The sequence below is a fragment of the Myripristis murdjan genome, chromosome 15 (assembly GCF_902150065.1).
Source record: "Myripristis murdjan chromosome 15, fMyrMur1.1, whole genome shotgun sequence".
Classification (NCBI taxonomy): domain Eukaryota; kingdom Metazoa; phylum Chordata; class Actinopteri; order Holocentriformes; family Holocentridae; genus Myripristis; species Myripristis murdjan.
In genome coordinates this window covers 19,759,091-19,777,101 of record NC_043994.1, presented here as the reverse complement: position 1 = coordinate 19,777,101, position 18,011 = coordinate 19,759,091, and the positions used below count along the sequence as shown (strand labels likewise).

Sequence of the window (18,011 nt, the reverse complement as noted above, 5' to 3'; positions counted from 1 at the left end):
TTTCTGAATTTGAATGAACTCTTTCTATTTTTACTAAATTCAGTGGGAATAAACAACTCAGTTAACAAATCCTAAGTAAATCAGCATGCTTTTCAGCCAAATGAAGCTGAAGTAACACAGTATACGGACAAATCCTTCCCAGGCAAGATCACATTTCTTAAGGGGCCAGACCAGCAGGCATTATTATTTTTTTCCTGTGCGGGTGCATAGAGACACAAACAAAAACTGCGTTACATAACAATATGAGGGTCATGGAGACTGAGAAAGTTAATTCATGTTAGTGTTTATATGATCACACCACATTTTCCATGAGCAGTTCCTTGAAGTGTACAGTCATAATGGACAATAACACAGGGCTTTTCCTGCCTGTGAATATAATCTGCAGGAAGTTTTTGTCACTAATGAGTGTATGATTACAGAGTTAAAAAAGGAAACAGGTCACAGTTGTATGTGCTCTGAGTGTTGCAGTGTGAGTGTTTATAAAGGAATAAGAGCAGGCACGGGCAGAGAGGTTTGCACTGCCGTTATGTAAGGTAAGTTCACATGATTGAATGTAAAAACAGATCCGATGTGATCTTTCACATTTATTTGCTTAGTGTAACATCGATGAACATGATTAGACGTGTGAACTTGTTGATGCTTACATTTGATATTGGTGTGACATTCAAACGAGTGGTGTGAGAAGAAGTTGTGGCAGGTAGCCTTAAAATATATTTTGACATCCCAGGAACTTACTCAAGACATGGTGAAAGCTCATTAGATGCAATCTTTTAAACTCACTGTGTGTGTTTACGTGTGTGTTTGTGTGTGCGTGCATGTGTGTGTGGATCAGTATGTCGCTGAGGGACCCTCCATATGAGCCTCCTACTGTCTCAGAGCTGCAAGAGTTTCTGCTGGCAGACAGGCAGCCAACTGGGCATCTAAATCAAGTCTGGCCCAACCTTTACATTGGCAATGAGTAGGTTGACACACACATACACACACACACACACACACACTCACACACACACACATACAAACATAAATACACACACTACTGTAAACCATCAGCCCCAACTCACAGAATGGCAATGTGTACATGTCTCTCAGGGTGGCGGCTCGTGACAAGGCCACTCTCCACAGTTTGGGAATCACACACATTGTCAATGCTGCCCACGGTCCAGCCAATCCCGGCCCAGGATTCTATTTCTATGTGAACACCGGCCCACGCTTCTACAGAGACATGTCAGTGGACTATTATGGGGTGGAGGCTGATGATGCAATAGGGTTCGCCCTCAGTCCCTTCTTCTACCCGACGGCACGATACATCAGAGCCGCCCTGGGCATGGGAGGCAAGTCGGTCATGTTTAACACAAAATCCTGTCTTTTATGTGTGTGTGTGTGTGATTGGATTGTCATTTGACTGATGCTGCTTCTCAGGACGGGTGTTAGTCCACTGCCTGATGGGTGTGAGCCGCTCCTCAACACTGGTGCTGGCCTTCCTGATGATCGTTGAGGGCCTGCGGCTGCAGGAGGCAGTGGCTGCAGTCAGACCTCACAGAGACATCTGTCCCAACCCGGGCTTCCTGCAGCAGCTCCGTAGCCTGGACATGAGCCTGGAGAGGGAGAGGAGGAGACGCCAAGAGGCAGACAAACTGTAAAAACACACACACACACACACACACACACACACACACACACACACACAAACACAGACATGCTCATACACAAACACACACTCACACAGGCATAAAAGATAGATAGATAGATAGATAGATAGATAGATAGATAGATAGTTAGATAGATAGATAGATAGATAGATAGATAGATACTTTATTCATCCCGAAGGAAATTCACAGTTTTCAGCAGTATCCACAGAGTACAAAAATAAAGAATAAAAGATGACACTCAAGATCTAAAGATCTAAGTACCCACGACACTTGAGATCTAAAGATCTAAGTACCCCCCCAAAAAAAATGTGTGTGTGTAAAAATACACACACATAGAAACACGGACACAGTTATTGGTGGGATATCCTAGGTACTGTACATGATTACACATCTGCATAAATACTGCTACACACACATGCAAGCACACACATACACAGACACACACACACATTTTTGTCGCTGCAGAGGTCATTTAGCCCAGGAGGAGGAAATACCATCTTTACTGGAGCTGCGTCAAATACTATGGCACAACAGGAAGCCAGTGGGGCCTGTCGATCAAGTCTGGCCCAACCTGTACATTGGGGACGAGTGAGTAGAAAAATCACAACAAATGGAATTAAATTATTAATCACTATTATGATATTATGATGGGTCAGTTTGTTACGTTGTGTGTCCATGCAGGTCTGTGGCGCGGGACAAAGCCACACTCTCATCCTTGGGAGTCACTCACATAGTGAATGCTGCAGCGGGACGTCACCGGATCAACACAGGGCAGCAGTTCTACAGCGACATGGAGGTGGAGTATCACGGCGTGGAGGCCGCGGACCATCCTGAGTTTGACCTGCAGCCCTACTTCCACCCCTCTGCACAGTTCATAGACAGTGCTCTGAAGCAAAAGGGTTAGTGTGCAAATAGTCTAACTCTCCCACATGTCAGTACAAGCTCATTCAAATTGTAGACAAGGGCACACACATCTATTTGAGGGGACTTAAATTCACACAATCATGTCTGCAATCTCATGTTTTTGGAGGGAGGTAAGGCATGGAAAATAAATAAATGAATAAATAAACATGTATCAAATATCTGAGATGTCAGAATTTGAATGGGTAAGAAACCAGACTTCTGTGATAATGTTGTAAATGTTGAAATCACATATATTTTGTATCGTATTGCATCATATCTTACTTCCTTGTAAGCATTAGCAAACAAGGATTAAATAGGAAACACAGCAAGATTGCACTGATTTTGAATGGAGGCTTACATGTGAGAGAGCTCAGGATTTGCCTCATAAAAGTCAACAAAAACTCTCACAGTTTAACCATAAACACTGAGTTTCCAATATACAAAACACAGTAATTATTTGAAGTACAGTCCCAGATGCAAGGCTGAAGCAGGGAGATTGTTACATGCTCTGATTGTGGAAATATCTTGAGCGGTGGTGGGGATTTGGAAAAAATTACATGGTGGAGATTCTAGTAAACCCCGGGTTACTGTTGTTGGGAGATGATTCATTTTTCCAGTCAGTGCAGGGAAAATGCCTTTGTTATTAAATGTTACCAACAAAGGAAAGGCAATGAGTTTCTTTATACTGGAGAAATGAAAACGTTCCTCATGTGTCTCTGTGGTTCAAATGGTTGTCACCATGTGTAACTTCAGTAAAAAAGGAGGCATTTCTTTTTGAGAAGCACTGGGAAGGCTTTTGAACTTTTACATGAGAATAAGGAGTTATTAATGGGATGGGAGTGGATGAATAGATAAATATGTCTGCAGCTGTGGTGGGAGCATTCATTTTATCTGACTCACTATGTTGAGGACGGCTGTCCAAACCAAGCTTAAAACAACAGCCTTTAAGCTTTAGGATGACAGATATTTGTTTGTGCTGTTGAGGCTGTGGCTTTTGTTCTATTTGTATTAAAGGATGGGGTTGAATGCACTGCAAAAAATCTCCTATTGAGTCATTTAGTCTCATGTTCAGTGTTGAAATCTTTTTTTTTTAAACAAGTGAAAATAAAATCTGCCAATGGGATGATATAATCCCACTCTTTTCCAGTGTTAGTCAACTTGTTTCCTGAGTTTTCTTGAATCAAGTGTTATTTTTGTGATACTAGTGGGCTAATCTGCCTTATCCTGCCTTGTTTCAGTGTATTTATACTTGTTCCTAGAGAAATTCATTAAAAAAAAGTGAAGCTGCATGATCTTATCTCACTGGAAGATTTTTTTCACTTGTTTTAAGGAAAATATGATTTAATAATGACTATGAAACTAAATGATTTGTTACAATGGAGATTTTTTTTTTTTTTTTTTTTGCAGTGTAGACACCAGGAAGGACCTCCTTACCCAGTCATGTTGATTCTTGATGTAATAGCTTTGGTATGGCTTGTCTGATGGGATTGATGTGCAATGCACTTTACTACCTAACTGTACAGAGAGCTGAAATTTTCAGAAAACACACTGATGTGCCCTCCAGGGAACGTATTGGTCCACTGTGCCATGGGTCTCAGCCGCTCTGGGGCGATAGTCTTGGCCTATTTGATGATCTGCCAGGACCTCTCGCTTGTCGAAGCCATCATGGCTGTGCGTCTGAACCGAGACATCGGACCCAACTGTGGATTTCTGGAGCAGCTCAGACAGCTGGACTTGAGCCTCAGGCTGCAGAGGAGACCAATCACAGAGGAGGAAGTTCACTGACACATGCACACACACCGAAAAACAAGAACATGGCATTTCTCGCCACACACACTGGACTCATACTCAGAGGACTGATTTGTTTGAATATGAATCGTTTTGAGTAATAATTAAAACAGAAAAACAGAAACTACATTGGTGTTTCGCCTGTTATTACAAAAGGTTAATGCACCGGTCTCATAGGATCTTGTAGATCATCAGAAGCTTGGTAACAATCACCAAAATAAGCCAGATGCATGCTGTCAGCTCTTTGACACTATTAATACCAAACAGATCGCACCAACAACTGATCGCCGCACCTGTCGACACATAACTGACATTCTGCTGATGACAATGATGCAACATGCCACTGTTACAAGACCTTTACTGACGGGCAGCGTCTCCTCGTGTAATGTTTCACTTTATATCTTGCTGGATTCACATCCAGGAAAGTAATCATTGTCACATTAGAGCTCTCAGATCAGATTACACAGGCTGAGTTAGCTCGTGTGTGTGTGTGTGTGTGTGTGTATGTGTGTGTGCTATGTCATGCAGGTCAGTGGCCTAAAAATATCATCTCATATAAAGAGCCTGAGGGAGCAGTTACTATTCCAGATCCGTGCCCCACCCCTCACCAAATTGTGAAGCCTCTGTGGACAAGCACACACACACAGACACACATACACACCACACAAACACACAAACACGTGCTCTGTCCACTGAAGACACATTCATTTGCTGCTCTCTTTGAACACACTCCGGCTTGGTAGCGGATTCAAAACGTCAGACAACTACAAAAGAGAGAGGTAGGTTCAATTTAATCTCAGCTGCGCATGACAAAATATTATTCACTTGTAGCAGATGTTTACTCAATTTAGATTTGTTTAGCCACAGACCAGCTTAACAGCAAGCAGTCAATGGAGTTTATGGTTTTATGATTTTTGTGTGCTGTAAGTCACTTAATATTATCAGATTACAAATAGATAAGAGCCAAATATTTACCACCTCTAATGCATTTAGGATCATACTTGTTTTTTTTCCCCAGCTGTCTGAGATTGCAGTGGATAAGTGACTGGCAGAAATGAGGGATAGGAGGGATAAGAGTCCTAATAACACGCTCAAGAGGTCACTTCTATGTAGGAGTTTTAAAAAATAACACACTTTGCCAGCAGACAACAAAGCAGGCTCACTTGCAGTGTTCATGATTTAGATTTTGTAACTGGATACCTGGGGTTGAGGATTGGGGTGTGTGAGTTTTTTGTGGTTTTCTGGACAGAAGAGGTGGACCATGTCCTTGTGTGTGGCAAAGCCCAGAGGAAGAAACCCGTATGCTGCAGTGAAGGTGGACCCAGATAGTGATTACATCACACCTGGGGCTTTAGACCTGGAGCAGCTGTTTTGGACCGGCACAGCTGGCGCTCAGTACACACATGTTGACCAAGTCTGGCCCAATATCTACATAGGAGATGAGTGAGTTTCTATACACTCCAACACACCACTTGCAAAATCCGTGTTCATGCTGACACCTCCAAACTGAGTCTGTGTGTTTTATGGGAACAGGAAAACAGCTCTGGAGCGGCATGGCTTGGTGGATATGGGGATAACCCACGTTCTGAATGCAGCGGAGGGGAAGTTTAATAATGTCTTAACTGGTGCTGATTACTACAAGGACGTGGACATCCAGTACTATGGCATAGAGGCTGAAGACAGACCCACCTTCAACATCTCGCAGTTCTTCTATCCTGCTGCCCAGTTCATCCACAGCGCCCTCAGTCACCCACAGAGTAAGATAAGAAAAAGTCTTAGTCTTTCTCATGATTGCACTTACAAGTTTAATGAAATCATCCTCATAGAAAGAAGTTTGTGTACTTCACTGCTAATTGTCTATGAGGCCAATGAAAGCATCTCTTTTTGTGTCTCATGTAAACCTGATATTTGCTTGATGCTTTTTTTTCTTCCTGTACTTGTTTTTCTAGACAAAGTGCTGGTACATTGTGTGATGGGGCGGAGCAGGTCGGCCTCGTTGGTCCTGGCGTATCTGATGATGGAACAAGGTTTAACTGTGGTGGACGCTGTTGAGCACGTGCGACAGCGCCGCTGCATCCTGCCCAACCACGGCTTCCTAAAGCAGCTCAGGGCTTTGGACATAACGCTGCAAGAGGAGAGGCTCAGGCGAAAAAGGGAGACGCAAGAACAATAATAAGATTAGATAATATGCAAGTGTTTACTATGTCTGTTTTTCTCCCCTCTGAACAGATCTCAGGTATACTAGTGATGTCAAATTTGTTTTTCCTTATTGCTATTGTGTAACTAAAATGTTTTCCACAAATGTCTTTTTTTTTTTTTTTTTTTGGAATTTAATTCAAATTAAAAACTGGAGGATGGCGAGCAGTAGTAACAAATTAGGTATTAAAATGTATTTTCTACAGTGGAGTTCAAGCATCTTGTTGTGGCCCAAATTTCAATTTGAATTCATTTAGCACATTTTAAAAAAGCTATACTGAGTGCTCATAAAAGCCAAAAAGAAATCACAAAAAATGTCTCCAGGAGTTAAGAAATTCAAACTTGGAAAGCAGAATATTGAGGTAAATCTGATTTTTATTTGTCAGTTTCAGTCATCACACAAACACAGTCTAGCACAAGGATGGACAACTTTGGCGGTGCTGTGGCCAAAAAATAGAAGAGCATGACTGGATGTAATGAGCATGTTAAAGAAACACTGTGGATGTTAAATATAGGATACTGCACTGTTTCACAGTGTGCATGAAGATAAAGTCCATGCAGAATACTGCATTGGCACTACGAGTAATGTGTTTGCTGGGAAGCAGCAGGTTTCAGCAGGAATTTCTTTACTGTTGTGCAAACCATTATGCAAAATTAGGCAGGCACAGATGGTTGATTTTGAAAACATGAAAAACATTACCCATCAAAAGACTGGGAGTTGCAGCAGTTGTACCGTGGGGAAAAAAAAATTGGTTGCAACTGTCCCATAAACATCTAAGATGAGAAAACATGGCTTACATTGCAGCGTTTATGATGCTGGAATTATCTTAAAGTTGATGTACATAAGCAACTGTGTCACTGCTACAGAATAATCTCAGGGAGTTTAGGTGATAAAAGGTAAAAGAAACACAGGGAAAAATCAGTTCTTTTGGTGACTGTATTCCTGACAAATAAAATCATTTACGATAAAATTTTCCAAGCAACAGTACCTTCATGCATATTGGACAAGATGTAGGTGCACATACTGCACACCCCACAAGCCACCAGCTGCCCATCACTAGTCTAGTTTGCAGGTTTTCCTGCATTACCAACAAGACAGTCATGTGCAAGGCAAGATCTTCACATCTCTTGGCCTCTGCACACAAAGTTGTCAGACTTACTGTAATAACATTTACAGAGAAGAACGAAAAAGGCACTCATTACTTTGTGATTGACTTGTTTTCAAACAGTGCCCCTCACACAGCCTTAGGAAAACTAATTTCCACAGCGCTGACTATGAAAGTCGCTTCTGGATGGACAATTTAATGTTAATGATACATCAAAATTGAAGCTTAACATGGTGACCAAGCAGGACTTGACGTGCAGAGGTTTTCATACATTTAGAAACTGTGCTTCAAAAGAATCCATTTTGGTTTCAAAACTGGCCTGTTTAAACAATTCTGAGGAACATGACATGCACAGTCAGTTATAATTCATTAAAAAAAAAAAAAATTAAAACAAATTGCCACTGCACATTGAGATGCAGTATCCAGCGCCTCCCTAAACAGTAATAATTCACTGTTCAGTCCCCTTTTGTATATAGTCTCCCTCCATGGGGGAAGAGCCAACAGATTTGTGAGTCGATGTCAATATCAGTGTTAGCAACAGTTATTGGACGGCATTGCAGCCAAGTCCTGGCAGTGTCAGAGCCACAAAATACAATTAAAGGAAAACTAACCTTGACAAAAAATTATCTCAACTTTCCATGATAATGATATCAAATGATATTTCCCAATCAGATCCTTTGTGTAAAGCAACATTATTACAGCTTGTGGTGTTAGCATGTTTCTTATTTGGTATCATTAATACTTAAACTAACCCCATGAACTTTGGCCATGGGTTATGATCTTAGAGCATTGCCAAAAGGAAGACAGAAACAGGCACAGATGTCAGGAGGCACCCTACCAACAGTTAAAACATGAATAGGAAGAATGATAAAACGGGCGGCTTTTTTGGTTTTAAAAAAAAAATAATTAAAAAACAAGATCATGAAGAATCAGGGTAGAAGCTGTGGAGGGTGGCTGGACATTTGGGTCACAGCGATGCACAGGAGGGTAGGACAAGTCCCAAGTAAGAGGTATGAGCATTTAGGACGGAGAAAAAGTGGTCTGGGTATCCTTATTTGAAGTCAGGTTTTTCTGGGAAGGTGCAGCCCGCTCGTCTGATGATGACATTGGCAGCGTAGTGTCCTGCCTTCACACACTGATCCAGTTGTTGCTCCTGGGCCAGCCCAGAGAGGAAACCTACAGGACGGAGGAGAAACTTCTCAACACAGCATTCAGGAATGCACACAAACACAGGGAAGACACAAAGTAACCCAAGAGTTTATTTAGTGCAAACAGGGAGACGTTACCTCCTACAAAGGCATCACCAGCACCATTTGTGTCAACAATGTCCTTGGGGTCAATCTCGATTACTGGGAAAGTCTCGATTTTGTCACCTGAACACACATGAAGAAACAATGTTACTATTCAGTGTTATTCCTCTTACAGCGAGCAAGAGACCAAGAGAAATAAAAAAGAAATAAGGAAGCAATAAAAAAATAGGAGGAATCTTACTTTGGGCCATAATTGTTCCATCCTTCCCCTGAGTGAACACGACGATCCTCTGTCTCTTCTTGTTGACTTTGGGCAGAGCCTGAGCTTTCTTGGCAATCTCCTTAATGTCCTTAGTCTACGGGAATTAAACAATAGCACAACCGGTTGCAAATACATACAAATAATGCTGCAGAAGCTGCGTGCACAATGCTAGATGAGACTCACCTCAAAGCCTTGCTCTTTGCCAAATGTGGCTGCTTCCTGAAAAGAGGGAGAGAGAGAGAAAAAAAGATCATTACACCTCAACTAGAATAATGTGCTATTTATCAATGTCTGTTTTAGTGCACAAGCACAGCCATGCAAAACTGATGCATATACTCAGCCAGCCTCACCGTCTCGTTGCCAAACAGCACATCCACGTAGGGCATAACCTGCATGAGGTTATCCTTGAAGAACTGGCAGATGAAGGGCGCAGACAGATTCAGACCGAACAGCTTGTTATTTTCAGACGCGTGCTTCGCCACTTTCAGGATGGATTCCAACGAGACAGTCAGGAAGAAACCCTGGAGGGAAAAAAAAAACATTTGCTCAAGATTAATCTTTTTTTTTTCTGTGTATGCTACCTTGCTGTGCTCTTGCATGCTTTTGAGTTGGTAATGGATGTGCAGCTACTAACAAATGAAGTCAGTATGACTGATACTGTATAAGAACTAGTGCTGTTAGGTTTCTTAAAATTTGGCATCAATGTGGTATTGGTTCTTGTGAAATCCCTAATAGAAAGTCATTTTTATGCTGAAATTTTTATAGGTATAGAGGTGGTGGTTGTGTTCAATTTTTTCTCCTTTTTATATTTTTTATTTTGTTTCAACTGTGGAGCACATTATATTGCAGTTTTGAGAGTACAAATGTGCTGCATAAATAAAGTTTGGTTTAGCTCATGAGTCAACCTGAACATCACATTTGGATGGCGATAAACACAGTGATTCATGGCCCAATGCATCATATAGTGATTTCATGCCCACAACTCACAGCAATGTAATAGACTTTAGCTTTTTCCACCAGCTTCCAGTTTTCCTCCAGGTCTAGATGCTTATCCTTCTTATAACAGTTAGCAGCAGCTAGGTTTGCTACCAGAGACCTGAAAGAAAAAAAAAGAAATCAGGCGTTACAGGCAGATGAGACAAGGTCAGACTGAGGTCACCACATGTTACATCACCGTGTTTACCCACCTGTTGTCCCCGGTGATGCAAGCAGCACATGTCCCTGTGGGCTCTTTGTCCTGCTCGTAGTAGTGGGCGTCGACGTGGGCCTCCTCAGCCTTCTGCTTCAGAATCTCCCCAAACTTGTCGTTGCCAATGCAGCCGAAGAACGTGCCTACTTTATGGGGCTCTTGGATCATCCACTGCAGACGACAGAGATATAAACACTTCAGAGTCAAAGCTGGCCATTACTGTTTGTTAAAAGATTGCAAACTATCCATACAGACAGCATGTCATTTGGTGAGGTTTCAAGTCCAAAGAACACGAGCAAACCAGATCTGTCCACCGAGAACTTCTACTCATTGGGGGTGAATAGATAGTTTGGTGTTTTTTTTTTTGTTTTTTTTTTGGAAAGGAAATGGTTCCCAATGTAAGTCTTTGTCACAGATAGGAAACCTCATAACTATGAGACAAATTATTTGGATTGACAGACTGCACTTAAAGTGCAATGGGAAAGTATCTTTTTTTGTAGTTTGAGCTAAAATAGCAATGATGTGGTGGTGTGTGTGTGTGACTGACCTGAGCAATCTTTATGGAGTTTTGTGTAGCTCCACCAGCATGGTACTCAACTTTGAACTTCTTCACAAGTTCCTCAAAACTACACAGAAAGGTGCAAAGTGAGAACATATGAGTGTTGTAAAGAATGGCGTCTAAGATTATAAAACAAGAGATAATAAAACACATTAATTTGTGCAGCTAAATCTGAGCTGCAGACTAAATTGTCACTCCAACAAACAGATGATCAAGGAAAAGGGAGGGGAGAGAAGTCACTCTAACAGCTTCAGTGATTTTGTATTTCTCAGACAGAGACACAAAGAAGAAACTCAACTCTCCAAAGACAGATACAGTATGCATGTATTTTTTTATTTTTTTATTTTTTTAAGAATCATATTCCTCCTGAAATTTGGGGTAGGTAAATTCTGAGTGAGTATTACAATAATCTGTCCAGCAGAGGGCAGCCTCACATTTTCCCAAGTAAAACAGTACAACAGCTAACCCTTCATAATGAGCTATTTGAAGCGTTTATGCCTCTTATGTAACACTATGACTGAACCATCGCTTTGATATTCTTCAGAGACCCACAACATCTCTAATTTGACATGTTATGCAATCTAAAAATAGCCTTCTCATCAACCTACACACAGATGAGTGTGTGCATGGTGTGTGTGTGTGTGTTTGAAAGAGAGCGTGAAAGGGAGACAGCATGTTCGTATACACCACCAATAGCAGGCCTACTGCTGTTAAGGTCCTGAGACTGAGGCAGAGGTTGCTGAGAAGGAGACATCTGGAAGGAGAGAAAAAAGCGAGCGGGAGGGGGTCTCTGTGAGGACAACACTCTCTATGGTCCTGTTCCAGTTGCTTTTTAAAAACCCTTTCTTCCCCTTGTACCTTCTTCTCCTCGCCTTACCTATCAGTGTGAACATAAACTTTCAGTGCTGCTCTAAAAATGCTAGATGGAGAGGCATGGGGTTTAGAAAGCTACAATAATCTGAGCTGGTGGAGGTTTGAAGGTCCCACCGTACAACTAACCATCTCCTAAAGATCTGCCAATTAAACAAAGTCCTTCATCTATTTAAGTGATGCATTAAAACTGATGAAGAAAAGTGAACGATGGACCAAGAGCCTGGCTGTTTCTTACATACATGCAAATGTACACCTACATACAGAAACTGACAGGACGTCCCACCAGGAGCCAATAAATTAATAAAATCCTCTCATCCATGTAGCTCTGAGAGTCAACTCAACAAAACTGACTGTAAAGCTGGGACACTTAACTGCATTTTTTTGTTTCAAAATATTTTCTCACTGCCAGTAAAAATATCTAATCTCCAGGCAAATATTTTCTCTAGTGTCTGCATGAAACACTGTAACTGAGACAAGGAGCTACATAAAAGCTCATCTGTCCTCAAAAATCAAGTGTTCCTTAATGCATAAATATTACTGGTGGAATGTATGGCAACAGACACATCTGTAGAAGGTCAATATTGACTGATAGTATTGCTCCAAGTCTATATCTCACACACACACACACACATATGCAGGCACACCACTGTCTTATCTTCTGTTAAATGTTTGCTTTCTGGCTCAAACTGCACTTGTCTCAGAGGGATTGGGAGGTGAAGTGTCCCGTTTTGCTATTGGCTGGGACTGGCTCTCTGCATTGGACCTGGGGCTCTGTCATTGGCTGGCTCTGGGGAACGGAGGTTGACTGTGGTTAGCTCTGGAGTGCGCCTGTTTTGACTGGCCCGCTCCAGAACATAGGAGTGAACTCGGTTTGTACAGGGAGGAGCTCAGCGCCTCTGAATTCACACTAACGACATGTGCCGTTCAAAGATTGGATGAACCTTTTAGTTTCAGGTGTATTTTACAAAAGTTACAAAATATTTATCGTACAAATGTTGCAATATCAGAGATACTAACAGTGCTTTGTGTTTGTCCTCTGCCAAGATCTGGTCATTGGGCTTCAGGCCATACCTGCAAAAGAAAAAAACAAGTGTAAAGTTTATAAAAGTGACTGGAAATACAGAATTATTTTGTAACAGAAGGCTCTACTGTTCTGCTGATTAAATTATTCACAAATTCTGATATTAGCCCTCATTCACACAATATAAATCTGCAGGGGATTATATTTTCTACACCATTGTATGCCAGGGGATTTAGCTTTGCACACACACTGTTGGGTTTGCGCGTAATATCTTGCTTACACAAAATAAATGTGATCCAACTGCTAAAATCTCACAGAGGCAAACTGTGAGAAACTGTGTGGGAAAGCCTTTCCCACCGCCTACCGTGATTTAAACATCCCCCTCGGCCCAAATTAATAAGTTTGCCAATATGCTAAATACGCTCTACTTTCCTTGAAACACAAAGGTGGGTAAAAGGATTAAAGTGCCATATAAATCCTGCTTTATTCCACATGTGAGGCTGAATTAGAGCTGTGGGGCGGTTTAGTCTTAATCCAAAGCATTTATGCAAGGGGTCTGAGTCTGGACTCTGAGCTGGAACCTAAATGAGCCCTTTGCCCTGGTCAACTCTGACTAGCTCCAGATTGGACCAGAAAAACCTCAGAAGGTAAATTGTAATGATAGTTGCAACATATTTCAAAGAAGATTGTTATAAAGAAAAACGGAAATTTTATGGCATTCACACTCTTGTCAAAAGGGAAAAATGGGACTTCCATCCCTAAGGAGAATGGGCAGTCCATTTATCTACTCACTATTGTATTGTATATATACATATGCATCAGAGGTTTTGCATCATTATCATTTTATAAACATTTCCGTTATTCAGCAAGACATATTTGGTATCTCTGGAAACCTTGGGACACTTGTTAGAATTGAACACACAATTCTGTGGGTTTGAATAAAGCTCAGCCATGCAAGAAGCATTTGTAATGACAAACCCACCGATGAAATTGGCAGGTTTGAATAAGTTTGGATATGGTTTAGATATGCCATCTTGTTACCTTCTTCTGTGTCTGAACCTTTGACCAACAGTTGATTATAGACGCAGGGGACTAAACCACTCAACCATATCTGAGTATAGAGTTTGTTATATTTTTTAATGTATCACAAAAGATAAAGAAAATAATAAAGCTTGGATTTGACTGCATGCAGAAACTGTGTGCACAAGAACCCTGAGCTATGGATACATCCAGACCCATTTCGCTGTCACTTCCACTTAGCAGAGAGATGAATCTGACCTATGAAGGGAAATGGAGCGCGGCGTGCACAGAGTCACACACTGTCATACTGTAAAGTCACTGGTAATGTGATCTTTTACTATATGGTGCCAGGCAGCACACACACACAGACAGACAGACAGGCAGGCAGGCAGGCAGACAGACATACATTTGTACCAATGCCAGCCCATACCCTGATGACTGAACAGTGGGGACAGTGTGGTGAGGAGAGGGTGTGTGAAGGGAGGAGGCATGAGAACGGACAGGGTCTAGGAATGAGGACTGGGTCATAGTTTAGCCTTGGTTAGAGGAATGGTTGGATCGTCACCGCTACATGTCAAATGGCTTCTTGTTTGTCCTACCTAGGACATTCTCTCTCTTTCTCTCTCCCCCGTGCCATAGTTACACACAATCCTTTTTCTTTTTGTGCTTTGCTTTTTCACACAAAGGCAGAGTGGATTAATATAATATAGACAGCATAGCAAAGTGAGATCACTGCTTATGGTCATCTTGTGTGTGGCTGTGGGTTTGAGTTCCTCTGAAAGAAAGACAGTTGGTAGACACTCAGTTTTTTTTTTTTTTTTTCTAATTTTTCTATCTGATACACAGCTGTGGAGTGTCTGTCTCTCCTCAGCGGCCCTCTAGATCTCTATTGATGCTGATTATCAATTACTGCTGCAGTTCTTTGTGTGCTCTTGTGTCATCACTGATCAACTTGTATTATCCTCTGGCCCCTGTTTTTATCAAATTAAGCCATCAGTCACGAGATTCTGCACTTTGTAGAGATGTTATAACAGCTAACAAGCGTTGTTACGATCCATGTTTCTTATAGAACTGAAGTGATACACTACCAGAATAATAAAACACTCCAAATAAATTATTATTTCTAATATATAAGTACTGACTTTTGGTGCATGTTAATAATTAAATTTCCAACTAAAGAACAGAACTGAATTGTATTTTACAATTGCTTTGAGCACAAACTATCATTTTTCTAACATTACTTTCTTTAGATGACAGGTCTTTTATTGCAGTGTCCCTGCCTTGTAACTCACTTGTCCAAAAAGTCCTTGTCCACCACGGCAGAAATGTCCAGTAGAGGGTTTCCCATCCCAAAGAGCAAATTCGGGCTGAAACACACACAAAAAACACAAAACAGAAACGTTGAACATAAACATTACTAATTAAACCTTACAGCACATCTATTAGGTTTGGTTTTAACATACAAATGGACCAGCTATTTCTTTTTTATTTTTATGTACCCCTTAGCATTTCAGATATTACCTTGAATACGACAAAATTTTAACGCTTAATGAGATAAACACAGTTCACAAACTATCAGAGACTTCATTTATCCTTTGGACTTTTCCTGTCTGTTTGCATTTGGAGTTTTCGCAAGTCATTTTTTTACCTTTTGCCTCAGTGGTTAACTTCATGCAAATAGCCATAATGTATTCTGTGCTCTGTAGATGAGTTAGTTTGTAGTCTTAAAAATCCACGTAGGTACTTTTCTGTGATGATCCTGCATTTAATTCCACTGTTGACAATAAATGTGCCAAGTCAGCAGAGTTCTGTTTGCATGTGACTTCAATTACATGACTACCACCTTTGAGGCAAAATGGAAATACAAGTGTGGGATACAGTACACAATCAGGAAACAAACATCATTACGAAAGACTATGAACACAGATGGTGCTGAAATCCTAATCAGCCATGCGTGTCACCGTGTTATGACATTCACAGCAGGGCAACATCAGGACAGCAGCCTTTATGTGGGTGGGCACTGAGCTGTGTGCATATGTGTGTGTGTGTGTGTGTGTTCATTCCTGGGACAAACAACTGAGCACAGAGCTTGAGAACTGTAGCAAAACCAGTCTTGGGGATGCCAAAAAAAAAAAAAAATAATAATCTGAAAAACAAACAGCCACATTTCCACCACAGGAGCCCAACAGCATGAAGAGTGCACACCGAGAAAAGCCGTTGTGCCTTGTGTCAATTTATACCGCACATTCCAACCTTACAAATTTAACTCCTCTATTTAGAAACACATAGCATGTCTGTGGCACTGTGGTTATAAGGGCACCACGATGAGTCTCTCAAGATTGTTGTGGCATGTTAATTACACGGTGCAGACATATCCTTCGCTCTTCATGCTGTCCCTGATCTCACCACTGGCTTGTCATAGGCTGTCTGGGAACTAACCTGATGGCGGCAAGTGTGCGAGCGCAGTCCTTGAAAGCCGTACCTGCACTTTGACAGATCTATACAATGGATTTATTGACCAATGATCTCTGTGCGCACCCATCTGAGGAAGGACTTCACATTGCAGCAAAAGGTAATGAGGCTACATCAAAGAATGGATACTGAGAAGCAGACAGGAGCAGCACTATATACCCGGCAGATGGTGTGTATGAGAGATGCCTTTATGAAATTAACTATGAACATCCAGCTGATGCCACACCCTTACTATCACTGCATGCAGCACACTCTTCCAACCATCCTCTTCACTATGCTGCCAGATGATTACTGACCCAATGCAATAATTTACACTGAAACCACATGAAACCATGACTCCCAAGAATGCAAATCCAATCAATTCTCCTCTGGTCAGTGCAGTCTTACCTTGCAGCTGGCATGGTGCTGGTCTCTGAAACAGTCAGACAGTGACAGACCTGTTGAGCAGCCCCTAAAACCGACTCAAAAAGAGCTTAGCATACAAAAAACTCCCAATTTCAGCTCAGTTGGTGTTGCCAGATCGATTTTCGCCTGCAACCACAGCTCCTCCTACTCGGGACGGACTGATTGGTCGCATCTAAAGAAGGACGGATGGGGGGGCGCGTGTGATTGGTTGTCTTCGCTATTTTAGCCTCAATCCACTCATTTTTGGGGGAGCTTGATTTACATCGTGAAATGTGTGCTGATTACAGAGGCTATTGTCACACACAGACACAGATACACACAGCATGAGCCAGGGAATGCTCGCCTGGTCAGATCCAACTTGGCAACAAAAGCACAAAAAATATTCAAGATTCACTGTCAGACCAGAGGCGTGCATCTGTTTTCCATTCGTTGTTCTGAAAGCTGGTTTTGGTTTAGTGGCTCAGTGGCTTCCCTGTGCAGAAATAACAGGCGGCGGTGCAAATCCTTGACATTGAACAGTAAGTGACAGGACGGTCGGAGTGTCCCTGCTCGGTTTAAGCATTTGGACACGCATGGCAGCGGCGTTACATATCCACATGACAGGTGGTCACGCTGGACGCACAACAACAAGCCGCCTGAACACGACGTTTCTTTCTTTCTTTCTTTCTAATTGCTAAAAGCTTATATTATAAGAGTGTTACGGTGTATTCACACCCCTTGACCCATGTGTTAGCTAACATGACACAAACCATGTGGGAGGTCCCGTAACACCAGCGGCATTTCACACGCTCAACATGCTGGCTCCTCTCCAAACTTCGTGTGGCTCGAAAACAAGCCTCGGCACACTTTTTATAAAACAACTATATCATGAAGTCACACATGCAAAGTGCTTTTAAAGTCGCAGCAGCACGAGGGCGAAACAAACAAACAAACAAACACGCAAAGCCCAACCCTGGCAGTTTGTTAGCTTTGCTTTGCTTTGTGTCACCTCAGCGCGGCAGGAGTCTCTTTAGCAGGCGACTCTGTCTTCTCCTTCTCTGTTAGTTTGAGTTTCTTTGCTTTGGGTTCCCCTGAAGCCATGGTCGGCTGCTTGGTACACCGGGGCTTTGATTTTTCACCGAGCACGTTGCAAAATAACTCCCGAGTAAATCAATGAGCACGCACGCGCTCAATAAAATTGAGCAGAGCCGGAGTTTTTAGCTGGCCGCACATTTCGCCTGACCTAAAAGTCCGAAACTTTACCCAGGAAGCACAGCCTCTGGGAGCTTGTTTCTTGGAGGTGTGTGATCCCCGACTCTTTAAAAAAAATGCATAATTG

The 18,011-nt window shown here is 41.9% G+C and overlaps 4 protein-coding genes across 5 annotated transcripts; 3 read left to right on the top strand and 1 right to left on the bottom strand.

Moving 5' to 3' along the window:
* Nucleotides 1-462: 462 nt before the first annotated feature.
* LOC115372528 (dual specificity protein phosphatase 13-like) lies at nt 463-1,640 on the top strand. Its single transcript, XM_030070509.1, has 4 exons — nt 463-533; nt 833-958; nt 1,090-1,331; nt 1,420-1,640. The coding sequence occupies exons 2-4, from the start codon at nt 834-836 to the stop codon at nt 1,638-1,640; spliced, it is 588 nt and encodes a 195-aa protein (XP_029926369.1). The 5' UTR covers nt 463-533; nt 833.
* Nucleotides 1,641-2,028: 388 nt separating this feature from the next.
* Nucleotides 2,029-4,354, top strand: LOC115372941 (dual specificity phosphatase DUPD1-like). The gene is made up of 4 exons (XM_030071107.1): nt 2,029-2,042; nt 2,115-2,237; nt 2,331-2,548; nt 4,117-4,354. Exons 1-4 carry the CDS (start codon nt 2,029-2,031, stop codon nt 4,335-4,337), a joined length of 576 nt encoding a protein of 191 aa, XP_029926967.1. The 3' UTR covers nt 4,338-4,354.
* Nucleotides 4,355-5,601: 1,247 nt separating this feature from the next.
* On the top strand, nt 5,602-6,570 carry LOC115372527 (dual specificity phosphatase DUPD1-like). Its single transcript, XM_030070508.1, has 3 exons — nt 5,602-5,783; nt 5,874-6,097; nt 6,290-6,570. The coding sequence occupies exons 1-3, from the start codon at nt 5,602-5,604 to the stop codon at nt 6,511-6,513; spliced, it is 630 nt and encodes a 209-aa protein (XP_029926368.1). The 3' UTR covers nt 6,514-6,570.
* Nucleotides 6,571-6,893: 323 nt separating this feature from the next.
* LOC115372520 (adenosine kinase-like) lies at nt 6,894-17,883 on the bottom strand. 2 transcript variants are annotated; one of them, XM_030070495.1, is made up of 11 exons: nt 17,682-17,883; nt 15,109-15,183; nt 12,793-12,846; nt 10,891-10,969; nt 10,342-10,514; nt 10,142-10,250; nt 9,505-9,675; nt 9,338-9,373; nt 9,134-9,248; nt 8,929-9,015; nt 6,894-8,818 (listed from the first exon to the last, which is right to left on the bottom strand). In XM_030070495.1, the coding sequence occupies exons 1-11, from the start codon at nt 17,771-17,773 to the stop codon at nt 8,694-8,696; spliced, it is 1,116 nt and encodes a 371-aa protein (XP_029926355.1). In that variant the 5' UTR covers nt 17,774-17,883; the 3' UTR covers nt 6,894-8,693. The 2 variants fall into 2 exon arrangements, with proteins under 2 accessions (XP_029926355.1, XP_029926356.1); XM_030070496.1 differs by lacking the exon at nt 17,682-17,883 and adding an exon at nt 16,676-16,825.
* Nucleotides 17,884-18,011: the final 128 nt, after the last annotated feature.

Coding starts and splice junctions, on each gene's coding strand:
- LOC115372520 (XM_030070495.1), bottom strand. CDS start 17,773: ATGGCTTCAGGGGAACCCAAAGCAAAGAAACTCAAACTAACAGAGAAG. Junction 12,847..15,108: donor GACAAGGACTTTTTGGACAA/GTGAGTTACAAG, acceptor TTTCTTTTGCAG/GTATGGCCTGAAGCCCAATG. Junction 9,676..10,141: donor CTAAAGTCTATTACATTGCT/GTGAGTTGTGGG, acceptor TTTTCCCTCCAG/GGTTTCTTCCTGACTGTCTC.
- LOC115372941 (XM_030071107.1), top strand. Junction 2,238..2,330: donor AACCTGTACATTGGGGACGA/GTGAGTAGAAAA, acceptor GTGTCCATGCAG/GTCTGTGGCGCGGGACAAAG. Junction 2,549..4,116: donor CAGTGCTCTGAAGCAAAAGG/GTTAGTGTGCAA, acceptor TGTGCCCTCCAG/GGAACGTATTGGTCCACTGT.
- LOC115372527 (XM_030070508.1), top strand. CDS start 5,602: ATGTCCTTGTGTGTGGCAAAGCCCAGAGGAAGAAACCCGTATGCTGCA. Junction 5,784..5,873: donor AATATCTACATAGGAGATGA/GTGAGTTTCTAT, acceptor TTATGGGAACAG/GAAAACAGCTCTGGAGCGGC. Junction 6,098..6,289: donor CGCCCTCAGTCACCCACAGA/GTAAGATAAGAA, acceptor TTGTTTTTCTAG/ACAAAGTGCTGGTACATTGT.
- LOC115372528 (XM_030070509.1), top strand. CDS start 834: ATGTCGCTGAGGGACCCTCCATATGAGCCTCCTACTGTCTCAGAGCTG. Junction 959..1,089: donor AACCTTTACATTGGCAATGA/GTAGGTTGACAC, acceptor CATGTCTCTCAG/GGTGGCGGCTCGTGACAAGG. Junction 1,332..1,419: donor AGCCGCCCTGGGCATGGGAG/GCAAGTCGGTCA, acceptor GCTGCTTCTCAG/GACGGGTGTTAGTCCACTGC.